General features: G+C 53.2%; 1 protein-coding gene across 2 annotated transcripts in view; it reads left to right on the top strand.

Moving 5' to 3' along the window:
• The first annotated feature begins 3,531 nt into the window (after positions 1-3,531).
• Positions 3,532-20,079, top strand: part of KCNK5 (potassium two pore domain channel subfamily K member 5) — a 37,967-nt gene continuing 21,419 nt past the window's right edge. Inside the window, exon 1 of one of the 2 annotated variants that reach the window (XM_002926508.4) lies at positions 3,532-3,751. In XM_002926508.4, coding sequence (XP_002926554.3) covers positions 3,566-3,751 — 186 coding nt within the window. In that variant the 5' untranslated portion in view covers positions 3,532-3,565. Of the gene's footprint in view, positions 3,752-3,894; positions 4,027-20,079 lie in introns of those variants that run through there. The other variant, XM_034660657.1, reaches the window with a different exon arrangement.

Below are 20,079 nucleotides of genomic sequence, written 5' to 3'. Positions count from 1 at the left end.
TTTTTTTAAAAAAAGAAAGGATTATCAAACATTCATTTGTCAAGAGGATAGCCCCTTCCTTCACCTAATTGAACCAAGGAAGAAACAAATGTAAGTGTGGATCCTTTTTTGGCCAGACATGACTTGGGGGGAAACAGCTGATCTGCTCAGTCACTTTCTCCTAGGGGGTGCCCACATAAATCTAGTGATCTGTTGCTATCAATGTGAAATTCAACTCCATTCTCAAAGCTGATTGCCTTTCAAAAGATGGCACTCTGAAATGATTATTAGCCATACTCATAGTATCAGTGTAGGGGCCAAGGGCAGGCCACCCCAAGAACGGCCACTTTACGCCATAGTGTAAAGATTATTTTGAGTAAAAGTAATCAAAAGCCAGCAGATTCAGGAAAGGCTCTTTACCTTCCCCCTCAACTGCCTAAAAAGAATTCAGATAGAGGATCTCTTGCAGGAAGAGAGCTATCACCACAGATATCTACATTACACTATGAACTAGCTATGGTAGACAGAGGAATCTGGCAAGGCCTGTTTGATCAAAGTCCTCTATGTCTCATTGTTTCCAAGTGAGTAGCAAACATTTGTTTACCAAACATCTACTCTTTTTCATCTTCCTGTGAATTGCAGCCCTTCTCTTTGAAGTCCCAGACCCCCTACCCTCTTCTTCTTAGTTCAAAATGACATGTATACCTCATTTTGCCCCACTATCTTTGGAATTTCCATGTCTGTGTGGATTCCCTGCATATATGAAATTAAATTTGATTTTCTCTTGTTAATCTGTCTCATGTCAATTTGATTTTCCCAGTCCAGCTAGAAGGACCCAGAAGGGCACAGGAAATTCTTGCTTCCCAACATCAGCCTGTGTAAGAAAATATACTCCCCTCCCCTGCTTTTTACCTACTTTTACTTTTCCATCCTTAAGGCTCAAGTAGTCTAAACATTCATTGGTTCCAGCACAGTTTATATTTCCAAAAGCACCCACTGGCTGCTGTGCAGAGAATGGCTTAAGATCTCCATCAGAAATTGTTGACCCAAATGTGTGGATGGGGTCTGGGAGGGTGGAGGAAGTGAGGGAAGAGGAGGAGAACCACAATCACTCTGGAAGGAGCCCCGGGAAGGGGAGAGAGGCCCGAGAATGGAGAGCTAAGTCAAGAGGCTCTGGAAGACACAGGAAGGCAAGGAATGGGACCCCAGAAGAAGAGATGAGCAGAGTGGGCACCACACTGAGGGCAAGAGAGAAGTTGGGAAATGGAGAAATAGGTAAAGTGAATAGATAGAGAAACTAGAAATTGTAAAAACTTTGAATAAAACCTGATTCATCCCAAAGTATTCTGCAGTGTTTCTGTGAGACAGTGAAACTGAAATAGGAAGAGGCCCTTTATTTTCTTAGGAAAAGAACGCAGACCAGAGGTGGGAGAGGAATGGTGGAGAATTTTCCAAACAGAGAGAGAGCCTGTGGCCTCTCAAACTGCCCCCCACCCCCACTGGATGAACTGTTCACACCACAGTCCCTGACTTTCTCTCCAGACACAGGGGATCCGGGACAGAAGCCTGGACTCCGTGTGGGTTGAGGGCTGGAGGGTGGGACTGCAGAGCTTGGGTGCAGGGTGGGTAAGAGGCAGACAGGAGATACAGAAGAGGGGTCTGCCTGGGGTGGGGCCCAGACCTGGCTAGGGAGTGGGTGGGCTCCAGAGGGAGCAACCTAAAGGCCTTGTTGAGGGGACCTGGCTCCCTAAGTCGCCAGGGACACCGAATCAGGAAACGTGGGACTTCCTGCCCTGGCTTGGGGACACACAGATGGTGTCATAAAGGAGAGACAGAAACATCCACAAACTCAGATCAGTCCTTCAAAACTGTATCCCTAGACCCCCTGCTCCTGCCCAATTCGGACACATCACAGAAACCCCCCTCCCCCCAAGTAAAAACTGTCCTAACTCTTGACACCTGAGCAAAGTCCCTCACCTTTCCCATGAGAGAGAGAGAAAAAAAAAAGGCCTTGGCTAAAGACAGTGCACCAATTTGGCGTGCTGCTGTGCTTGCCTGCACAGAGACCCCCAGAGAGTCAGGGCCAGCCCCTGGTACCGTGTGCTGGAGTGCGCTACTCCAACTTCTGGCTGCTGCCGGCTGGAAATTCGGAACAACCTAACGGCAACACGGCTTCAGTTGCCTCACTGCAAGGTCTGTATTATTAGAGGCCCCGCTGGTGATGCCCGGAAAGGATGTGGTACTCCCTGGGGTTTATGGACGGTAGATGAGTGAGAAATGTCCTCAGTGTCTGTTTTTGACAAATTCATTCACTCCTTCATTGCACAAATATTTATCGAGTTTCTATTATGTAAAGGTCTGGGGATATGTCATTGAACAATCAAGATTCCCCACCCCCCAGCGGTCATTTTACCCTCACATAGTGTATTAGAGTTATATCGTATATTAGAAGGAATTTAGGAAGAAAATCTCTCTCAACAGGGGGGATGAGTGCGTGTGTGTGTGTGGGTGTAGATGACAGCTGCAGAATAGACTTGGGAGTACGGAGAGGTTAAGTATTTCCTGGAGAGTTACAGTGTGTGTGGCGGGGAGGTGTCTACAGCAGTGCAGCCCGCACTGTTCCTTCCTAATGTGGGGTCGGTCTCACCAGGGCAGGTGAGAATGGGGCACGAGGGGAGAGTCTCGCCTTTGCCGCTGGCTTAGTTCCTGATATCCTGATTCTCTACAGCCTCTGCAGTCCCTTTCTAATCGTAACTTTCCCCAGGTTTACAGAAGTGTAAGAGACTGAGAGAATCAAGCATTCTTGGCAGAAACGTCAGCGGATGGAAATTGAATCACAATGAAAATAATAACAGTAATAACTTCCCGACCCTTGTCATTAGGTATACACTCATCTTAGTTAATACCACCAGCGCCAATAACACACGAGTCCCAGAGACCCCAACCGCTCTGGCACCGCGGGGAGCGCAGCCTCCCCTGGCGGCGGCCCCTGAGCGCACGGAGCACCGAATTTCTCAGCGCGCACCTCGCGGTGAAGGTCCCGCCCGCCAGCCACAGGGCCTGCGCTGGGGCGGGGCCCGTCCCGCCCGCCAGCCACAGGGCCTGCGCTGGGGCGGGGCCCGCGCGGGGGCGGTGCAGGCGAGGGGGCGGGCCCAGGGCAGGCCCCTCCCCCGCGGAACGGGGCGCGGGAGGGCGCGCGCGCCGGGCGCTGGTTAAAGAGGCGCGCGGAGGCGGGCGCGGCGCGCACTGCTGTGGCTCCCCGGGGGCGGGCCCCNCAGAGTCTGGCCTTGAGTTCCCCCAGCTAATTTTACCCCCGCAAGCCAGGGCGCCCTCTTGCCCCCCTCTTTGTGTCCGCCCGCCCCCCCTGCCCGCGGGAGCAAAGCTTCGTACAGTTACCCGCGCTCGGTGGGCCAATTTGACGGAGCAACTTTGTCCGGGGAGCGGCGCCGCGGGGTGGAGGGGAATACAGCACTGCGCATGCGGAGCTCCAAATTCAAACAGCTGTTTCCAGAGGCTGGAGGGCGCGTGGACGGGGATCCGCTGGGGCTAGGGGAGGCTTTCTCCAGGAGGCGGCCGCTCAGGAGCCATGGTGGACCGGGGCCCACTGCTCACCTCGGCCATCATCTTCTACCTGGCCATCGGGGCAGCGATCTTCGAGGTGCTCGAGGAGCCGCACTGGAAAGAGGCCAAGAAAAATTACTATACACAGAAACTGCATCTGCTCAAGGAGTTCCCGTGCCTGGGCCAGGAGGGCCTGGACAAGATATTGGAGGTGAGCCGCGGTCCGTGCCCCTACAGACACTGGAAGCTGGCCAGAGCGTTAGGAGTGCTGAAGGGAACCCCTTCACAGCTTTGGATAACTCACAGTCCCCGTGGGTAGTCCTGGGGATGGCAGGAAAGGATGTCTCGCATGGGTCTGGCTGCTGGGATCTGTCGGTCACCCATAGACACCGGAGTCATCTACGCGCGGGGACTCTTTGGGAACCCAGTTTGTCCAGAGAGAAGTTGGGGTTGACCCCCGAGTGAACCAGGCCCGGCGGTGGCTCGGTGTGAGTGTGCGGGTACCTCCCTGGTTGGAAGGGTGCCGGAGGGCGGATAAAGGCGTTTATCTTTACTTGGAGACGCTCCCGGAGTTCGGGAGTCGAGCCGGGGAGCCGGGTGCCACCCCTTCGCATCTCCACCTCCCAGCTCCAGGCCGGTGCCGCGCGTTTCCTTCGCAAACGTGAGCCCGGCGGAGTTGGTGGAGGGTCCCCCAGCCCCAGCCTGAGCAAAGCCTCTTCCTGCCCTGTACGCGCCGGGCTCAGAAAGTGGGTAGGGGGCTCTGTTCCGCCGGAGCACTCGGGATAGGGGCTGACGGCTGAAATGCTGGGGACGCGGTCACGCTTCCGGCAGGGCTTATCTCCTGGAGACAGGTCCCCTCCTCCCCAAGGGCTTGGAGTTAAAGTTTGTGAAAGTAGCAGGTTGAACAAAGGAACAAAACCCTGGGCATCCCTTTTAGGGGGAAGGAGAGGTTGAGCAGAATGGGAGGTGTTGGGAGGGTAGTTTCTCCTCCATGTTGGCATTGGGAGCCTCTTACCTTCTCCTTCGTGCTCTGTGGATGGCTTTGACCTCGCTCGGGTAATTGGGGCTGACCATGGTGGTTGGGACCTTGGGTCTGTTTGGGGACCAGGGCCTTCTGCTCCAGTTTCTCAGAGGCTCTTAGCCTTAACCACCCATCCTGTTGGCCTGCATTAATGTCCTCGCTCCAGTGGAAGGACCAGGACCTGGGTATTGAGCTGGTGAGGGCTCTAAATTGTGGGGTGGACTAGGGGTAGACTGTCCAAGGTGTTACAGTTCTCTTGGGGCAAAAGATGCCAGAAAGGAGGTTTGATGAGGGACAGCACTTAATCTACAGCAGGCCCCCAACATTTTATGGTTGTCTAGTTGTCTCTCATTTGACTGGTCTCAAGCCCCCCCATATGTGAAATGAGAAGGAACCTGTCTTCATCTGTCTTCCCGGCCCTGGACTGTTGGAAAGCTGAAAGCTTTTGAACACGTGAGGAGGTCTTGCCTTTACTGCCTCCTTTTTTGTCCTGAAATCCATGGACATTCCCACACATGAGCATATAGGTACTTAGCAGCTGGGCAGGTAGGGACTTGACCTCTCAGAGGCCAGCAAGAGGGGAGGTTGGGCGGGGGTGGGTGTTGGATTTTAGTGGGGAGAGTCTCTGGACCTGTAGCTGTCCCCAGAGTGGGGGCCCAGGAGAGGTGAGGTTTGGTGGGAGAATGAGCTTCAGAGGGTAATTGGGTGGTTTCGCCCCCCATAGCAGGAGCGCCTTTGGGTGAGTGTCTGCCCTGTGTGTGCGCACTGGGGAGGGGTCACTTTATAATTTCCCTTGAGGAAACAATTCCCCCAGAGAATGAGTTGTTGTTTAGTTTTTTCCAGGGCTTTGTTTAGAGGGGGAAGAGGGCAGGCGTGGGTGATGAAGAATCAAGCTTCCCTCGAAGTGTTTCCCTCTTCGCCACAGCAGGGGAAGGAAGGAAAGAATTCAAGGCTGAATGTGGGAAAATAAACTTCAAAACCCAAGGAGAGGGGAAAGGGGGGCGGGTCTGGGTAAGGCAGCCGGGTGCAGCTGGTAGTCGCTGTGGAAGTTAGACAGCTTTCTTAAGGTGTTCGAACAAACAGAATGCCTCTTGTTTGGAGGTCCTCTTAAACCGCCAGTGGTTGCCCCCCAAAAGTGAGCAGGTAATTTTTAGATTTGGGCATCAGGCCAGTCTGATTTGGAGATGATTATGGACAGCCCTGTTCCTCATCCCTGGCTAGAAAACTCTCAAACCTTCTCCAACTGGGCGAGTCCCCTCCCATCCTAGGAAAAACCCAAGAAACGAAAACTGACTAGGGGAAGCATTTTGCTAGCGTCACTTTTTAGTCTGCAGAAATCTGCCTGGTTCTTTCTGTTCTGTGACTTGAAGCATTGCCTTCAGCCTTAGGAAGTCGGATTAAGGAAAAACGAAGAATCGGTCTTTGAAAACTCAAACTTCTTTCCCATCTGGCCCACCGCTGGCAACTGAGGTTCTGTTTTGTCAGGTTCTGAATCACCTTTGTCATCCTAAAGAAGTCCCACGCTAGGAATTCCTGGGGTTGGGGTGGGCTCTTGGGAGGGGTTGTTAGAAGGGAGGGGGGGTGCAGTCTGGCCTCGGGGGTTTTTCTTACCCTGGAAACCGCACTTGCTTTCAAAAGCATGCAGAGGGAGTTAAAGCAACACACCCCCCCACCTTTTGTTAGATCTTTGGAAATAGGCCCCAAGTTATCAGGTGCTTCCTCCCTGTTCAAGCTGTGGTTGAACCGAGGTGGAGGACAACTTTCAAACCTCAAACCTCCCCACCCCCACTGGCCTCAGACCACGTGGTCACCCTCCTTCCGGACTTCAGAACCACCTTGGAACCTTGCTCCCTAGCCTTGTTCCCCAAGCCTTTGCCTAAATTGCAGTGGTTCCCACAAGGACAGTTAGCATTGACTGAATGCCTTGTGTTTGTCATTGTGGGTGGCACGTGCATTTTATGAGAGAGGGCACAGGCTGGTTTTGCCTTCTGACTGGGCCATTTACCCATCAAGCAATTTAACTTTGCCTTTTTCCCCATCTGCAAAAGGAGGGTCTGGTGAGGACCAGGTCAAGTGGAAGCATTGGGCAAGATGCGTACAGACGTGACTTGGGAGAGCTGGCGAGTCTCCCGCTGTTGTTAGCATTTATTGAGCCTAGCGGACATTGACCTGGCACCACGTTACCTGCCTTAGTTCAGGTACTCCTTACAGCAACCTTACGTATTCAGATAAGGAAACTGAAGCTCAGGGAGGTTGGCGTGGCCTTGGCGATGCAGCAGGAGCTCACAGTCTCCCTCCAGAGCCCGCTTCTTGCACACCCTTGCCCTCCTTCTTGGGCATGTGAAGCTATTGACTGGTTAGTCTGTAAGTGAGCTCGGTGAATTGGTTCAGGTGGACTCTGGCCGGCTGGGGAATTCTATGTTCTATTTTGGCTAGAACAGGCATTGGCATGCGGGCCTCCTGTGTGGGGCCTGGCCAAGCCAGCACCTCCGCTGTAAGCATTGGTCCTCCCCTCCCTTGGCAGCACAAGAAAGCAAAGGGTTGGGGTGAAGGGGAGCAGTGAACCTTCCTCAGCCCTCACCTCCGGTGTGCAGTGATCGTAAACAGGAAGGATTGAGAGCTCACTGTGCGCCAGGGCTTCGAATCAGCACTTTATAGACGTTCTTATTTTAATTTAGTCTTGGTGACCACCCCCTTTTGTAGATGAGGACAGTGATAGAACTGGCCCAGGGTTATGTGACACAGAATCAGGTTTCACACTGTGTTGTATTCCCGAGTACATGAGAATTAGTCAGCATCTATTAAGTGCCCACTGTGTGCCAGGCACTAGGCAAGGCTCTGGGAGTGCAAAGATGAATTACGACACCCTCCAGGCTTAAACTGGCTGCTGGGAAGAAGGATGAATAAACTCACCAGGACAGGGTAGCTCACGAGGGCCCCCAGGACCAGCCTGAGGGGTCAGGGAGGGCTCTCTGGAGGCCATGACCTCAAGCTGGGTCTTGGAATTAGGGTTTGAGAGGGAGAAAAGGGGGGGAGAGTGTCGGTGTTCCTGCTGTGGTTCTTGAGATTCCCGTGTCCCCCAGGGGTGCGGCAGGGATCGCTCCACGCCACACCTTCCCCTGGGATGCCCCATCCCTAACTCTGGGTTTTGCTAGACGGCTCACGTAGCTGACCAGTTCCCAGAAGCCTTTTGGATCCTGCTGGCCTCCTCGCCAGCTTCAAACTGCGTTCTCCTATTTGGAGGTTTACCATGTGTTCCAGACCCCTCTCCTTTTATTTACTGGAACCTTCCTACTCTATACCTGTTCCCGCCTATACCAGTCAAGCTGATTCCAATTTTAAAGGTCTGACCTCAAGTTATTAACATCAGTCCTCCTCCTAAAATTTGAAAATGTAACTAGGGATTATGTGCTAAGATTACATCTGACCAAAATGCTGAGAATGGGGCACATTAATTGAATTTTTTGAGAATTGAGGGTTAACATGAAAACCTCTTTTGTTTCCAGCCTTGTTGGAAATTGTAAAGCACACTGGTCCACTTAACTGCCTCTGTAAGTAAAGGGAACACAATAGATCTTTTGATTGTCCAAGATCACAGAGGCCTCCACGTCATTAGTGTGAACTTGTATCCTCACTGTCAGAACTGCAGAAGTGGAAAGTAGAGAAGTCGGGTTTTTGAGAGGAAATGGAAGAAAGAGGTCCCCTCCTAATAGCTCGTCTGTTTATGTTCCTTTCAAAGTTGAGGGCAGCCAAAAAAATAAGAGTTCTTAAATCGATAAATCTGCCTCAGTTAACAGCTCTAGTTAGAGTGTCAACAGTAAAGTGAATTTTTATTGAATCGTTTGGGGAGTTTTACTGGAGCCTTAGAATGATTACAGATGGCATGGTATTAGAGACTTATCAGAGGGTGGGAATTAGCAAGTGTTGAAAGGTTCTAGTGGAGGTGGGGGGAGTCCTATAGGAGGGGGTGCAAGGGAGGTGAGGGCTGTTGCTTCTAAGTATTTTCCTGGGGTTTTGCCCTACTTATAGTCTGGCGTTTAAAAGAAACAATCCTCCGGTTTTGGATGCTGTGCTTGGCTGGCTCTGACCTCAGGCCAAGGGCTTTCATCTTGAACTTGGCTGTTTGCTGTCAGATTGGGCTCAGCCTCTGAACTCTATATGTGATGGGGGTGGGGAGCAAGGAAGTATAAGCCTTTGGGGACCAGAGGAGTCATACTCCTGAGACAGAATCCCCAAGAGAGTCTGTCTACAAATTGGAGTGCTAGATCCGACCAGTGCTGAAGAACTACTTGGCCAGAACTGGGTGATACAGAGAGGCCAAGTGCGCTGGGTACTATAAGAAACCAGGGGAAATAGGTTTACCTCCTTCCTGTGTTCCTTTTGGGGAATGAAGCAGGTCGAGGCTAGTGTCCTTGGAGATTTCATTGAGAGTTCCCTAGGACTCTTCAGACAGGGCAGAGGAGGCCTGACCTGCCCATCCTCCCCAAGGATAGAGGACATGCTGCCCTCCAAGCGTCACTCACCCCACCAACTGCAGGGCCCCTTGCTCTTGCTGAAAGAGTCCCATCCATGCAGCTTGTGTGATGGTTATGGGCTGGCCTCTGAAGGCATGCCACGGTAGCACCCTCCTTGTTTGCCTAGACTAGTGCTAGGCACATAGTCAGTGCTCATTAAGTGGTTAGCTCCACTGCCGCTATTCCTAGACATCCCTGCTCTGGGACGGCGCTGCCCACGCAAGGCTGGCTCATGCAGAATCAGGAGGACCTTCCTGAACCAGAAGAAATGTCAACCAATTTTTTTTTTTAATTGTGGTAAAAAGGGGTGCCTAGGTGGCTCAGTCGTTGGGTGTCTGCCTTTGGCCCGGGTCGTGGTCCTGGGGTTCTGAGATCAAGTCCCGCATCAGGCTCCTTGCTCAGTGGGGAGCCTGCTTCTCCCTCTGCCTGCTGCTCCCCCTGCTTGTGCTCTCTCTCTCTGTCGAATAGATAAATAAAATCTTTAAAAAATAATAATAATAAATAAATTGTGGTAAAAAACACATAACAGAGTTTACCATCTTATCCATTTTTTCCCCATCTTAAGCGCTTTGAAGGGTACATTCATGTTAAATATATTCATGCTGTGGTGAAACGGATCTCCAGAACTTCTTCATCTTGCAAAACAGATTCTGTCTCCATTAAACAACTCCCCTTTCCCCTCTCCCCCAGTCCCTGGTAATGAGCAGTCTACGTTCTGTTTTTGTGAACTTGATTACTTTAAATACCTTTCAAGTGGAATCATATAGTATTTGTCTCTTCGAGTAAAATGGTGCAACCACTGTGGAAAACAGTACGATCCAGATTCCCTCTTCTGGGTGTGTATCAACGAGATTTTTAAAGAGCTAAACAAGTAAGGGGGGATGGTGGATCTTTCTTGCCCACAGCCCTCAGGGAGGAGTAGAGCTGCCTGACGGTCCTGCCTGCAGCCACGGGGCTGAGAGGTGAGGGTCAGACGATGAAGCTTTCTGGGTTTAGCCAAGGAATTTGAACTGACCAAATTTTTGCAATTTTCGAGTAAGGGAGTGAACAGCATTTCAGAAAACTCCCTCTTCCTTCACAGGCCTTGTAGTTTAAGAGAAGTGGAGTATTCGACTCGAAATTAACAGCATTTCTGTGGGCCCATGGGTGTTCTGATAAGGATGCTTCCTCCCTTCCTCTTTCTGATGTGATGGAGTGTGGGTTTTTCCACCAAAGCCCACAGAGCCCACAGCCCCCTCCCCCGCCTTGCAAAACCCAGCTTTTAGTTAGGGCACCTTCTCCTCTTACCATGAGCCCCTTGGGATGATCAGGTCCTGGTCCCTACCAGAGCCACCCCCCCCCCATTTGATGACCTTTCCAGATTATGTCTTACTTGTCCCTTTATGCAAAAGTGGGGGGGGTACACTCCAGCTCTGTACAGCTGCCTGGGTCCTCTGGGTTTTTGGTGAGGAGTTAATCTGGTCCCTAAATTTCAGAGATCTGGGCAAAGAAGGGGTGGGCTCCCAGAGGGGGCCTCCCTGCTTGCCAGCATTTTTGTGTGTGCTGAGGCCTCAGAAACCAGACAGGGGCCTTAGACCTCAGGAGCTCAGCCTCACTGGGGAGAAAAGCGGTCACAGTAGTGAAATGAGGGGAAATGCGGTCCTGGTGCTGAGTGATGGGTTGCAGATGGTTGAGGCCGGAGAGATGGACGAGGGTCACAGGGCCTCAGAGGATTCGGTTCCTGTTTCCTGAGGCCTGTAGAAGCCCTTGGCCTGCAGAGAATCGGGCTCTGAATGACACAGAACTCCTGCCCTCAGGGAGCCCCCAGTCGGGAGGAAGAAAAGTAAAGGACCTGTCACCAGGTTGACATTGGTAAATGCACCTGGAGGTTCTGAGTGTGAACCATTGAGAGATTAATCTCTACTCTCGAATTTAAAGACAGAGGAGGGGCCCCTGGGTGGCACAGCGGTTAAGCGTCTGCCTTCAGCTCAGGGTGTGATCCCAGCATTATGGGATCGAGCCCCACATCAGGCTCCTCCGCTATGAGCCTGCTTCTTCCTCTCCCACTCCCCCTGCTTGTGTTCCCTCTCTCGCTAGCTGTCTCTATCTCTGTCAAATAAATAAATAAAATCTTTAAAAAAAAAAAAGAGGAATTTAAGGTGGGCTGGGAAGATGAGTGGTGTGGGTAGCAGCCCCTGTGAGCATCCTGCTGAATTCTTACTACATGCCGGGCATCGGGCTGGTTCTTTAACCGTGTCTCCTTAAAACAGTCTGGTGGGTCAAATTCCTGCTATGCCTATTTTCTAGGAAAATGGAGGCCGAGGGATTTGCCCGGCTCTACATGGCTAACTGGAGGCTGAGACTCACCTTCCCTTGTTGACTTCAGAGCCAGGAGTGGAGACAGAGCCAGGAGGTTGGCGTACAGGGGTGGGGGTGGGGGGTGTGAGCCGAGCGCTTGCCTAGCCACGGGCTGTGGGAACTGTTGGTGCCTCCTCTCGTGGACCCATGCAGCAGCCCTCTGCAGTAGGTGCTCTTACCATCACTACATCCTGGCCAAGCCACAGTGCACCATAGACGTTCAGCCCAGANGTGGGGGGTGTGAGCCGAGTGCTTGCCTAGCCACGGGCTGTGGGAACTGTTGGTGCCTCCTCTCGTGGACCCATGCAGCAGCCCTCTGCAGTAGGTGCTCTTACCATCACTACATCCTGGCCAAGCCACAGTGCACCATAGACGTTCAGCCCAGAGGTTGTACGTCTAGCAAGTGGAAGAATGAGGATTTGAACCCAGAGTCCGCACTCTGGACCTTTCTATTCTATGTGGGGTGGAAAGGTGGAAAAACACAGGGAGCAGAGGCCTGGAGGCAGGAAAGGGCAAGGCTTGCGTGGTATCTTCAGAGACTTAGGGGTGTGGGACAGCTTTCAAGATCCTTACCTAGCTGCTTGACCTTGAGCAGGTCAGCCTCCTCCTGTGCGAGATGGGGCCGTAGTACAGTATCTCCCTCATGCCCGCAAAGTCCACGTAAATACAGTCGTCAGAGTGCCTGGCACATGCAGCTGGCGGCGTGCTGCCTGTCTGCTGCTGCCCCTGTACCCGGTCTCTCTGGGGGGCCTGTCTCTGATGCCTGCTGCAGGCCCCACCATGGACCCAGCTGATCTGCAGATGGACATACAAATGATAAAGCCCACCACGTTCCTCCTAGTGGAGTCACCCGCCATTTCCCATTTCTTTCAGGTTCACCCACAACCCTCCCCTTAAAAGAATTAATGGCCCACATCTCAACATATGGAAAGTTGGCCCCCTCTTCCTTTCCAGCAGGGCCCTGCTCCCTGCTCTGGGGAAAGGTGGCAAGGCTTTCTTTGCTCAGTCCTGGCGGGTCCCAGGCCCCAATCAAACCTTTTCCATTCTGGAGGATTCCAGGTGCAGATGGCCTCACATGTGTCCTCCCTGGGTTCTGATCACTAGGATCCCGGGTCAGAGTTGTACCCTTGTAGGGGACAGGCACCACCCCCCCGCCACTTCCCTCTCAGAGGGCCCTTGGTAGACAGGTCCCTTTGATTGGCTTTGAAATGTACATTCCATTTTTCTATTTTTCCTCCCCTACATCTAAATATTTGCGTTTCCTGCCGAAATATTTAGGCAGGATTGTGTACTGTGGCTGTTGTCACCTCCCCTGCCCCAGTGTATCTGGCTGCAGCTGCTTAGCTAGGCTCTTCCTGGGAGGGAGAGACTTCTTCCCCTCCCCCCACGGGGCTCCAGGAGAAAAGCCCAGCAGGGTGCTTGATGGCCAGGCCAGTACCCTGTGGAGAGCCCCTCCCTTTGTCTGTGTAGACCCATGCTTGCGCCCGGGGCTGGCAGACCTGATCTGAACCACTGTGTAGGAAATAGCTGATTCTAACTTGGTTCCAATTCTGCCTACAGTACTGGTTTGTGCTGTGCGACCCTGGCCAGATTTCACTTCTCTGGACTCCATTTCTTCGAGTAAATTCATCCATTCGCTCAAGAAGGCTTAGAATGCCTATTAAATTAGGCCCAGCTAGACTGTAGGAGGCCTACCTGGCAAGGACGCCTCTCCTTACCCTTGGCCCTAATCCACAGGCACAGGAAGCCTGTGCCGTTTAGTTGCCCACTGCTATGCTCATAACGTCTGTTGGGCCCCAGGTGCCCAGTGGTGTGCCTGGCTCTGAGGGAGATGCTGGGAGCCCTGTGGACCTTCCATGTCCATGTCCATGTCCAGCCAGGAGGGGCCGGGCCTCTTTAAGATCAAGGCACTTGCCTAGGTGAATTGAGCCAGGCCCAGATCTCGTAGGCTCGGAATTGTGGAGAGGAGGAGGAGGGGGGAATGCCATTCTCAAAATGTGCTCCCACTTTCCCCTTCAAGCCTCATGAGTTGGGGCCACATTACCTAGTGGTTAAGGACAGGCTTTTCAATGATGGCGCCTTTGCAAGCTGTGCAACCCTGAGTGGGAGCAGTGTTACCCATCTCGGTGGGATGAAGAGTATAGGAGATCATAGGAGAAAGCGTGCATGGAGGTCACTCACCACGGCCAGGCTGCCAGCCCAAGGTTAACCTTTAAATTCAGTTTATTGCTGTCTCTTCCTCTTCGAAGAACTTCGAAACAGCTCTCCCTCTCTGGGAGCCCCCTCCCCTGCTTCCACTTCCCATTCCTTTATAAACTTTTCCTAATCTCCTTTCTTCTGGGATTAACAAAGCCAATCTGTGTCTGTGCCCCCCCCCCCAAGGGGCCGGGCTTGCCATGGTTGCTGCTTTCAAGGAACTGGAGGCAGAGCAAATAGCCATTCAGTCCTTCATTCAGCAGATATTTACTAAGCACATACTATGCGCCCAAACCTGTTTGAGATCTGCTGCAAAGAGAACGAGCCCCATCCCTGCCTTTTGGGGAACGCCTTCAGACCGTGGACTCCGGAAACCCAAGAGGGCAAGTGGGTGCTCTGGGGGAGGGAAGCAACACCCCCTGCCCCTCCCTCATGGAGATGGTTGGAGGCCTTCAGAGCCTGCTGGGGAGGAACAGGAGCAAGGCCAGGCCGCATGCTGGGGAGAAGGGCATGTCCTGACCTGATCACTCTGGCTTGGCTGGAGCGTGCATTGGGCTTTTTCTCCCCCAGAGCCCCCTCACAGGGTAGCTGTCCACAGCAGACCAAGGGTGTCAGCCCCAGGGAGTGGAGCAGAAGTGTTGCATGGTGTTGCCTGTAGCACCTGGAGGACCCCTGAGAAGCTTGTGGATACCCAGGCTTTGCAGCCTTCCCAGATTCCCACCCTGAGCCTGGCCATGGGTCTCTGCAAACCCGTTCATCTGAGGTGCCTTCCTGTGACCCTTCTGGCCTGACTGAGGTGTAGCAGTGAAACACCATCCCATTTGCTAGGTAGGAACACTGAGGCCTGGTGAGGAGCTGGATTGGGACAGACGGTCTATAGAACTAAGTTCAGGAGAAAGTGGCTCTTCTTGCCCAGGTCCAGAGCCTTTTCCCACCAAGCCATTTGTTGTCCAGCCTCGAATCCCCTTCTAAATGGCCTTTAAATCAAAATCATGACAGTGTTTTGGGGTGCAGAGCACTGATTCTATGAACACTAACCTGGCCTGCCTGATTTCCTAACCTGCCCAGCACACCCCTTCCTGGGATTTTGAGTGCCAGCTTCCCCACCCTAACTAGTGAATTTTTCTGGGACAAGAGGCAGGAGTGGAGATGGTGGTAACTGTAGGCTCCAAAAGGAGGATGTTTTTCAGAGCCATCCAGAGCCTGGAGCGGAAAGGATCTGATGCCTCCCACGGAGTTGCCCTGTCACAGGACCCCACAGCCCAAGTGTTTGTGCCCAAGGAGCTGTTGTTGGCTGGTTTCTCCAGAGCCCAGAGCACCCCCCTTGGAGGCTGGCAGGGCTGGCTGACGGGGGAGGAGGGTCAGGCTCTGGGCACCTCTCCTGGCAGTGAATCATAAATTGTGAGGCTGGAGGTAGCTTAGTGGTTACCTAACTGGCCTTCCTGTACAGCCCTGGAGCCAAGGCCCAGTCATTAGGAAGTTATATAACTTACCCCAGGTTACTGTGCTCATCAGGGGCAGGGAAGTACAGCAAAGGAGTAATTAGAGTTAAGTGGGGCAATTAGGGAAGGTTTCTTGGAAGCAGTGTCCCCAAGAGGTGAGTTGAAAGGTGACTGCCACACCTCTTAATAGCTGTCCTGGCCAGTGTCACGCAGTCAGGGGTCTTCATAAACTCAGGTCATGATGCCCAACTCAGAAAACCCTCAGTGGCTTCTCCCTCAGACCAAGCCGACATTCTTACAGTGGCCCCTGTGATTTGGACTCTGCTGCCCACGTGGTCTCGGCCTCTTTCTGGAGCCATCCCCTTGATCCCCATCGGCCTCCATGTAGACAGAAGCCCATCGCATGAGGGTGGAGAGGCGTTCTAAAATGCTGGAGACGCATCGCAAGTTTTCAGTTCTTACAAAGAACTCAAGGTGTGTGTCTGCCAGTAACGTAAGTCACTCTGAGGAAGTGTGGCTGCGGGGGCAGGACCACAGTCACACCACAGGAGTAACGGTGGCTGGCACTTGGTGAGGGAAAGGACACCACAGGCCAGGCGAGGGCCATCGCCACGTCGCATCGACCCCCCAGCAATGGCAAGATAGGTGCTGTGGGGAACCTCATTTTGTAGATAGGGCATCTGAGGCAGAGAGATTAAATGATATAACCAAGGTCACACAGCTAGTAAGTGGCCTGAAACCAGGCTTTCTGAGTGCAGAGCCAGAGCTCTGCAGAGAGGGGTGTCTCATTTAGACTGTGGTGTCCTAAGTTGGCGCCAGTCCTACCCATCTTGCTAGGCTACCAGCCACTCCTTGGGGCCCATTGGCTCCTAGCACCCCAAAAGCACCCCATGCCTGCTTGCTTGCCTTTGCTGAGCACTGCGTTCTGCAGCCTTGTGGGTTCTGACACCGCTGTTTTCCTGACCACACTAACCATATATAGGTTTATTTGCCATTTTCAGCGTGAAAGGTTTTAAAGCAGGAAATCTTGGGTCATGTAAGTTGGTGCCATGGTTCAGAGTTGGGACTCTCAACCCCTTTCCTGCCCTCGGTCCCTTTCCTCCAGCATCCTTACAGACCTAACAGGCCCCGACCCTTCACTGCAGAATTTGTGGGTCAGGGGACCAGCGACCGAGCCTTCAAGAAAGAATCAAGGAGCTGGAGGGGGGACATGTCACTGCTTGTCAGCGGTGGGGTTTCTGAGTCCCCATATTACCTGCTACCTTCTCAGCGGCTAAACCCGTTACTTGTGACCTGTGCTCCCATTCGGCTTCCCCGGGGAAAAGCGTAAGCAGGATTCTGGTCCTCACCTTGGGAGGGAAGAGTTTCAATCTTGCCATTTTCCTGGAGTAGAAATGCCACCCAGATCCTGCCTGCATGGCCGGTGACCGAGATCGGTTAGTCCTGCAGCATGCTGAGGACCCCAGGGCGGGCCCGTTATGGCCTTGAATGTTTATCTGGGCCTGGGTGTCCCTTGTGTCTAGTGTAAGTTCCTTGATCCTCCCACGTCCCGGTGCAGGAGGGCACCTGTTCACAGACCCTCTGGAGGAGAAAGAACAGCAGCCCCATACCTTCCCCATCTCTGCTGTTCAAATAAAGCTCTTGCCTCTCGGGTTGTGGAAGGCATCCTGACAGTGTTAGCTTTGGAAGGATGCCCTTCCCTTCTCAGTATGCCGGCCCCCTGGAGCAGTGGATGGAAGGGCCGCTTCTCACTGAGGGGTAAGTGCTGAGTGGGCTAAGTGGAGCAGGCCGAGGCAGTAGTGTCTTGTCAGCACCCCCCTGGGGAGCAGGAAAAGGGAGGTGTCCTGGTTATCAGCTTTTCAACACCCCATTTCTCCCATCCCCCAGACACTAGCCGCAGCCCAGAGATCTACTTAGGAGCGGCCCAGTGAGCTGGGGACTAGAAGGCAGAGCTGGGTCCTGGGCCTTGCTCAGCTGACTTACTGTGCAGCTAGACCAGGTCACGGCCTCTCTCTGAACCCAGGACTTGCTCACTAAGGCCAGTTAGATACTTACTGAGCACCTGCTGTATGCCCAGTGCTGGCTTAAGGATTGCAGAAATTAGGGGAAGACTTAGACCTTATCCCTGCCTTTGAGGTCGGGGTGGGACCATGCAGTCTGTATTGAGGATTATTAAGCAGCAGTGTGGCACGTTGTGGGGCCTCAGGTGCCGTGAGGCAGAGAAGTTGCTGTAGGCCGCGGCTGTCAGGGAGGCTCCCCATCCTTCTCAGGGCACCGCCTCCCCACCCTGGGGTGTCAGCACGTTGCCGGGGGGTTCTGCCTTGTCTGCATTCCTCCCCTGTTCTGCAAGGCCCTTGACCTGTGCCCCATTGGATTGCAAACCTAGCACCGGGTGACGGGTAATTATTAATGCACACCCTGAACCGTGAGGCTGTATTTCTCTCATTTGGCTTGTCTTCCACCAACCCCCGAATCCCAGAGGCGGGACCCTCACGGCCCTCCTTACCCTTCCAGTTAGGCCCACCTCCAGTCTGGAAAACTGTCCCTCACCCTGCCAGTGGGGGTCTTGCCTGGCCAGATTCTGCGTCCACCCAGCAGGCGCCGTGAGACCACCCACACCCCTGCGATCGTCCTGTGTGCACTGCCCTCCTGGGACAGGTCGATAGGTTGCCCGGCAAAGTGTCAGCATCTCCCTGGGTATGGAGCAGCGTCTAGACCCAAGGCCAGGCTCCACGGTGCTGGGGCAGGGCAACATCAGAGACACGGGGGGCACTTTTGGGTCCTGCTCTAGAAGGTTCCCCTCTGCACCAAGCCTGCTGAGGCTTGAGTTCACAGAGCTCTGTTTTGGCATTCCCTGTCTTCTTGGAGTCTTCCAGGGCTGAGAGCTGCATGTGGTCAAACCCCCTGGCTCCCCTGCCTCTGTGTTGGGATCACCATGTACAGGTCTTAAAAAAATCTCCCCTCTCTGACGCTGGTCTTGTGTCTGTGGACACAGCCCTCCACACTTCTCCCCTGCTGCTCTGCACACACAGTGTGGTCCTTCCTTCTCGCCAGGCTTGGGCTGTGTGGCCTGTGGATGGGAACCCCTCAGACAGACTGGCACAGGGATGCCTGGCGCAGGGGCCTGCAGGGGCGGGAATGGTCTCCCAGCGCTTCAGCTGGTGTCCCAAAGTGGGACTGAGCTGTAAGCCAGACTTCAGGTTTATCAAAAACAAGACCGGGGGTGAAGACGGTCGGGACGCCCAAGTTAGTGTGTGGTTCTGTTTGCATTGAGTCACAGAAACTCGACGCAAAAACAGAAGGCAGTTGGTGCTGACTTGGAGGGAGGATGATTGCTGCCTTTGTCCTCCTCTGACTCCCCGGTTTTCTGAAATGCTGTTGAATTGCCTTTAAAACAAAGAAACTGAATTTATATCATTAGCCACTTCTAGGCTCGCTATTTTTAACGTCTGAGGAACACCAAGCACGAAAACAAACAGGGTTCTAATAGAACACACTCTGAAACCCAGTATCCATTCTGTGATTGCTGAACAGCATCTTGTTATTATTTTTAAATTTAGCTGCCAAAGTGGTGACTTCCTGGGCAGCAGGGCTGTTGAACACTTGGAGGGGAAGGGTCTCAAAGACTGGGGACACCAGGTAGGCCTTTGGTCTGCAGACCAAGCTGTTGGAGACTGGACTCATAGGAGTTGGCTGTCTCCAAGAAGAAACCACCAAGTGTGGTTTCCTGAGAGAAGCCTGGCAGAGCGGCGGGGGGGGGGGGGGGGGGGGGGGGGGGCAGCGGCTGGATCCAGTGCCGGGGTCTGTGTCCACTACAAAGGGCAGTGTCTTCCGGAGGCCCAGGGACCAGTGCTCTATTGTATAGAGCTCTGGCAAGCCCCACAGGGCCACAGGGAGACCTTGCCCTGCCTTTCCAACGAGCAAAAAGCACAAGCCAGCAAAATTTGGATCAGCAGGCACGTAATTCAGAATCAGGAGTGTGCTCAGACTACAGCCTGAGGCTTGGGGTGAACCTGAGGGTCCAGGGGAAGGCACAGCTTGCCTAGGAGAGAATTTGGGTAGGATCAGTATAGAAATCACCACCCACATGCTGCTAGTTAATTTTGTTTTAACATGCTATTACTAAATATCATGGCTGTTTAATTTTAAATTAAAATTTAGTTCCTCGGTCATCCTGGCCACATTTCAGAGGCTTGGTAGCCACATGGGACTGCTCAGATATAGAACATTCCATCAGCACAGAGAGTTCTCTTGGACAGCACTGGCGTGTTGATAGGAATCTGTGGAGGTTTCTGATGGCACATTGGCTTCTCTCAGTGTCTGGTCAAATTCCATTCTTGCTCTGGGGTGGGAGAGGGGAGAGCTGGCCTGGCCTGGCCACCTCGGAGCTGCGCAGAGTGTGATGTGCCCAGAACCTGCAGGGGGTGGGTTCTCTGTCCCACCCACCGGAAACTTGTGAGCTCTTTGGAGGTGAGCACAGCCACTGTCATGCCCCAGAAAGTGTGAGATCTGTGAGAGCTGTGGACCGCCTTGCCCTCTGAGCCAGACGAGTGTGTATTTGGTGGGAGGGTCATTCCTGGTGTCATTGGTCAGGCTGGGTACAGTGGAGGTGGGACCAGGCTGTGGAAAGCTAGTCGTTTTTTTTTTTCTTTTTCTTTTTTTTTAAGATTTTATTTATTTATCAGAGAGAGAGCACAAGAGGGGGTAGGGGCAGAGGGAAGACCAGACCCCCGGCTGAGCAGGGAGCCTGATGTGGGGCTCAGTCCCAGGACTCCGGGATCATGACCTGAGCTGAAGGCAGAAGCATAACTTACTGAACCACTCAGGCGCCCCAAGTTAGTTGTTTTTCATGGATCTCTGGTTGTTGCTTCAGGGTCTCAATTTCTTCTGATTGCCTGCTCCACTCCGTTCCCTCAGCCTGCCCGTCTCCAGTAAAGCGTCGGCTCTTCCCCGGTCCTTCGGAGGGAAGCCTATCCTTAAGGTTCATGTTCACTGCTTGGGTGACTGTGCCAGCCACATGGGTACGTCT

This window comes from Ailuropoda melanoleuca, chromosome 5 (genome assembly GCF_002007445.2).
Source record: "Ailuropoda melanoleuca isolate Jingjing chromosome 5, ASM200744v2, whole genome shotgun sequence".
NCBI lineage: Eukaryota > Metazoa > Chordata > Mammalia > Carnivora > Ursidae > Ailuropoda > Ailuropoda melanoleuca.
This window is presented reverse-complemented; position numbering and strand designations above follow the sequence as displayed.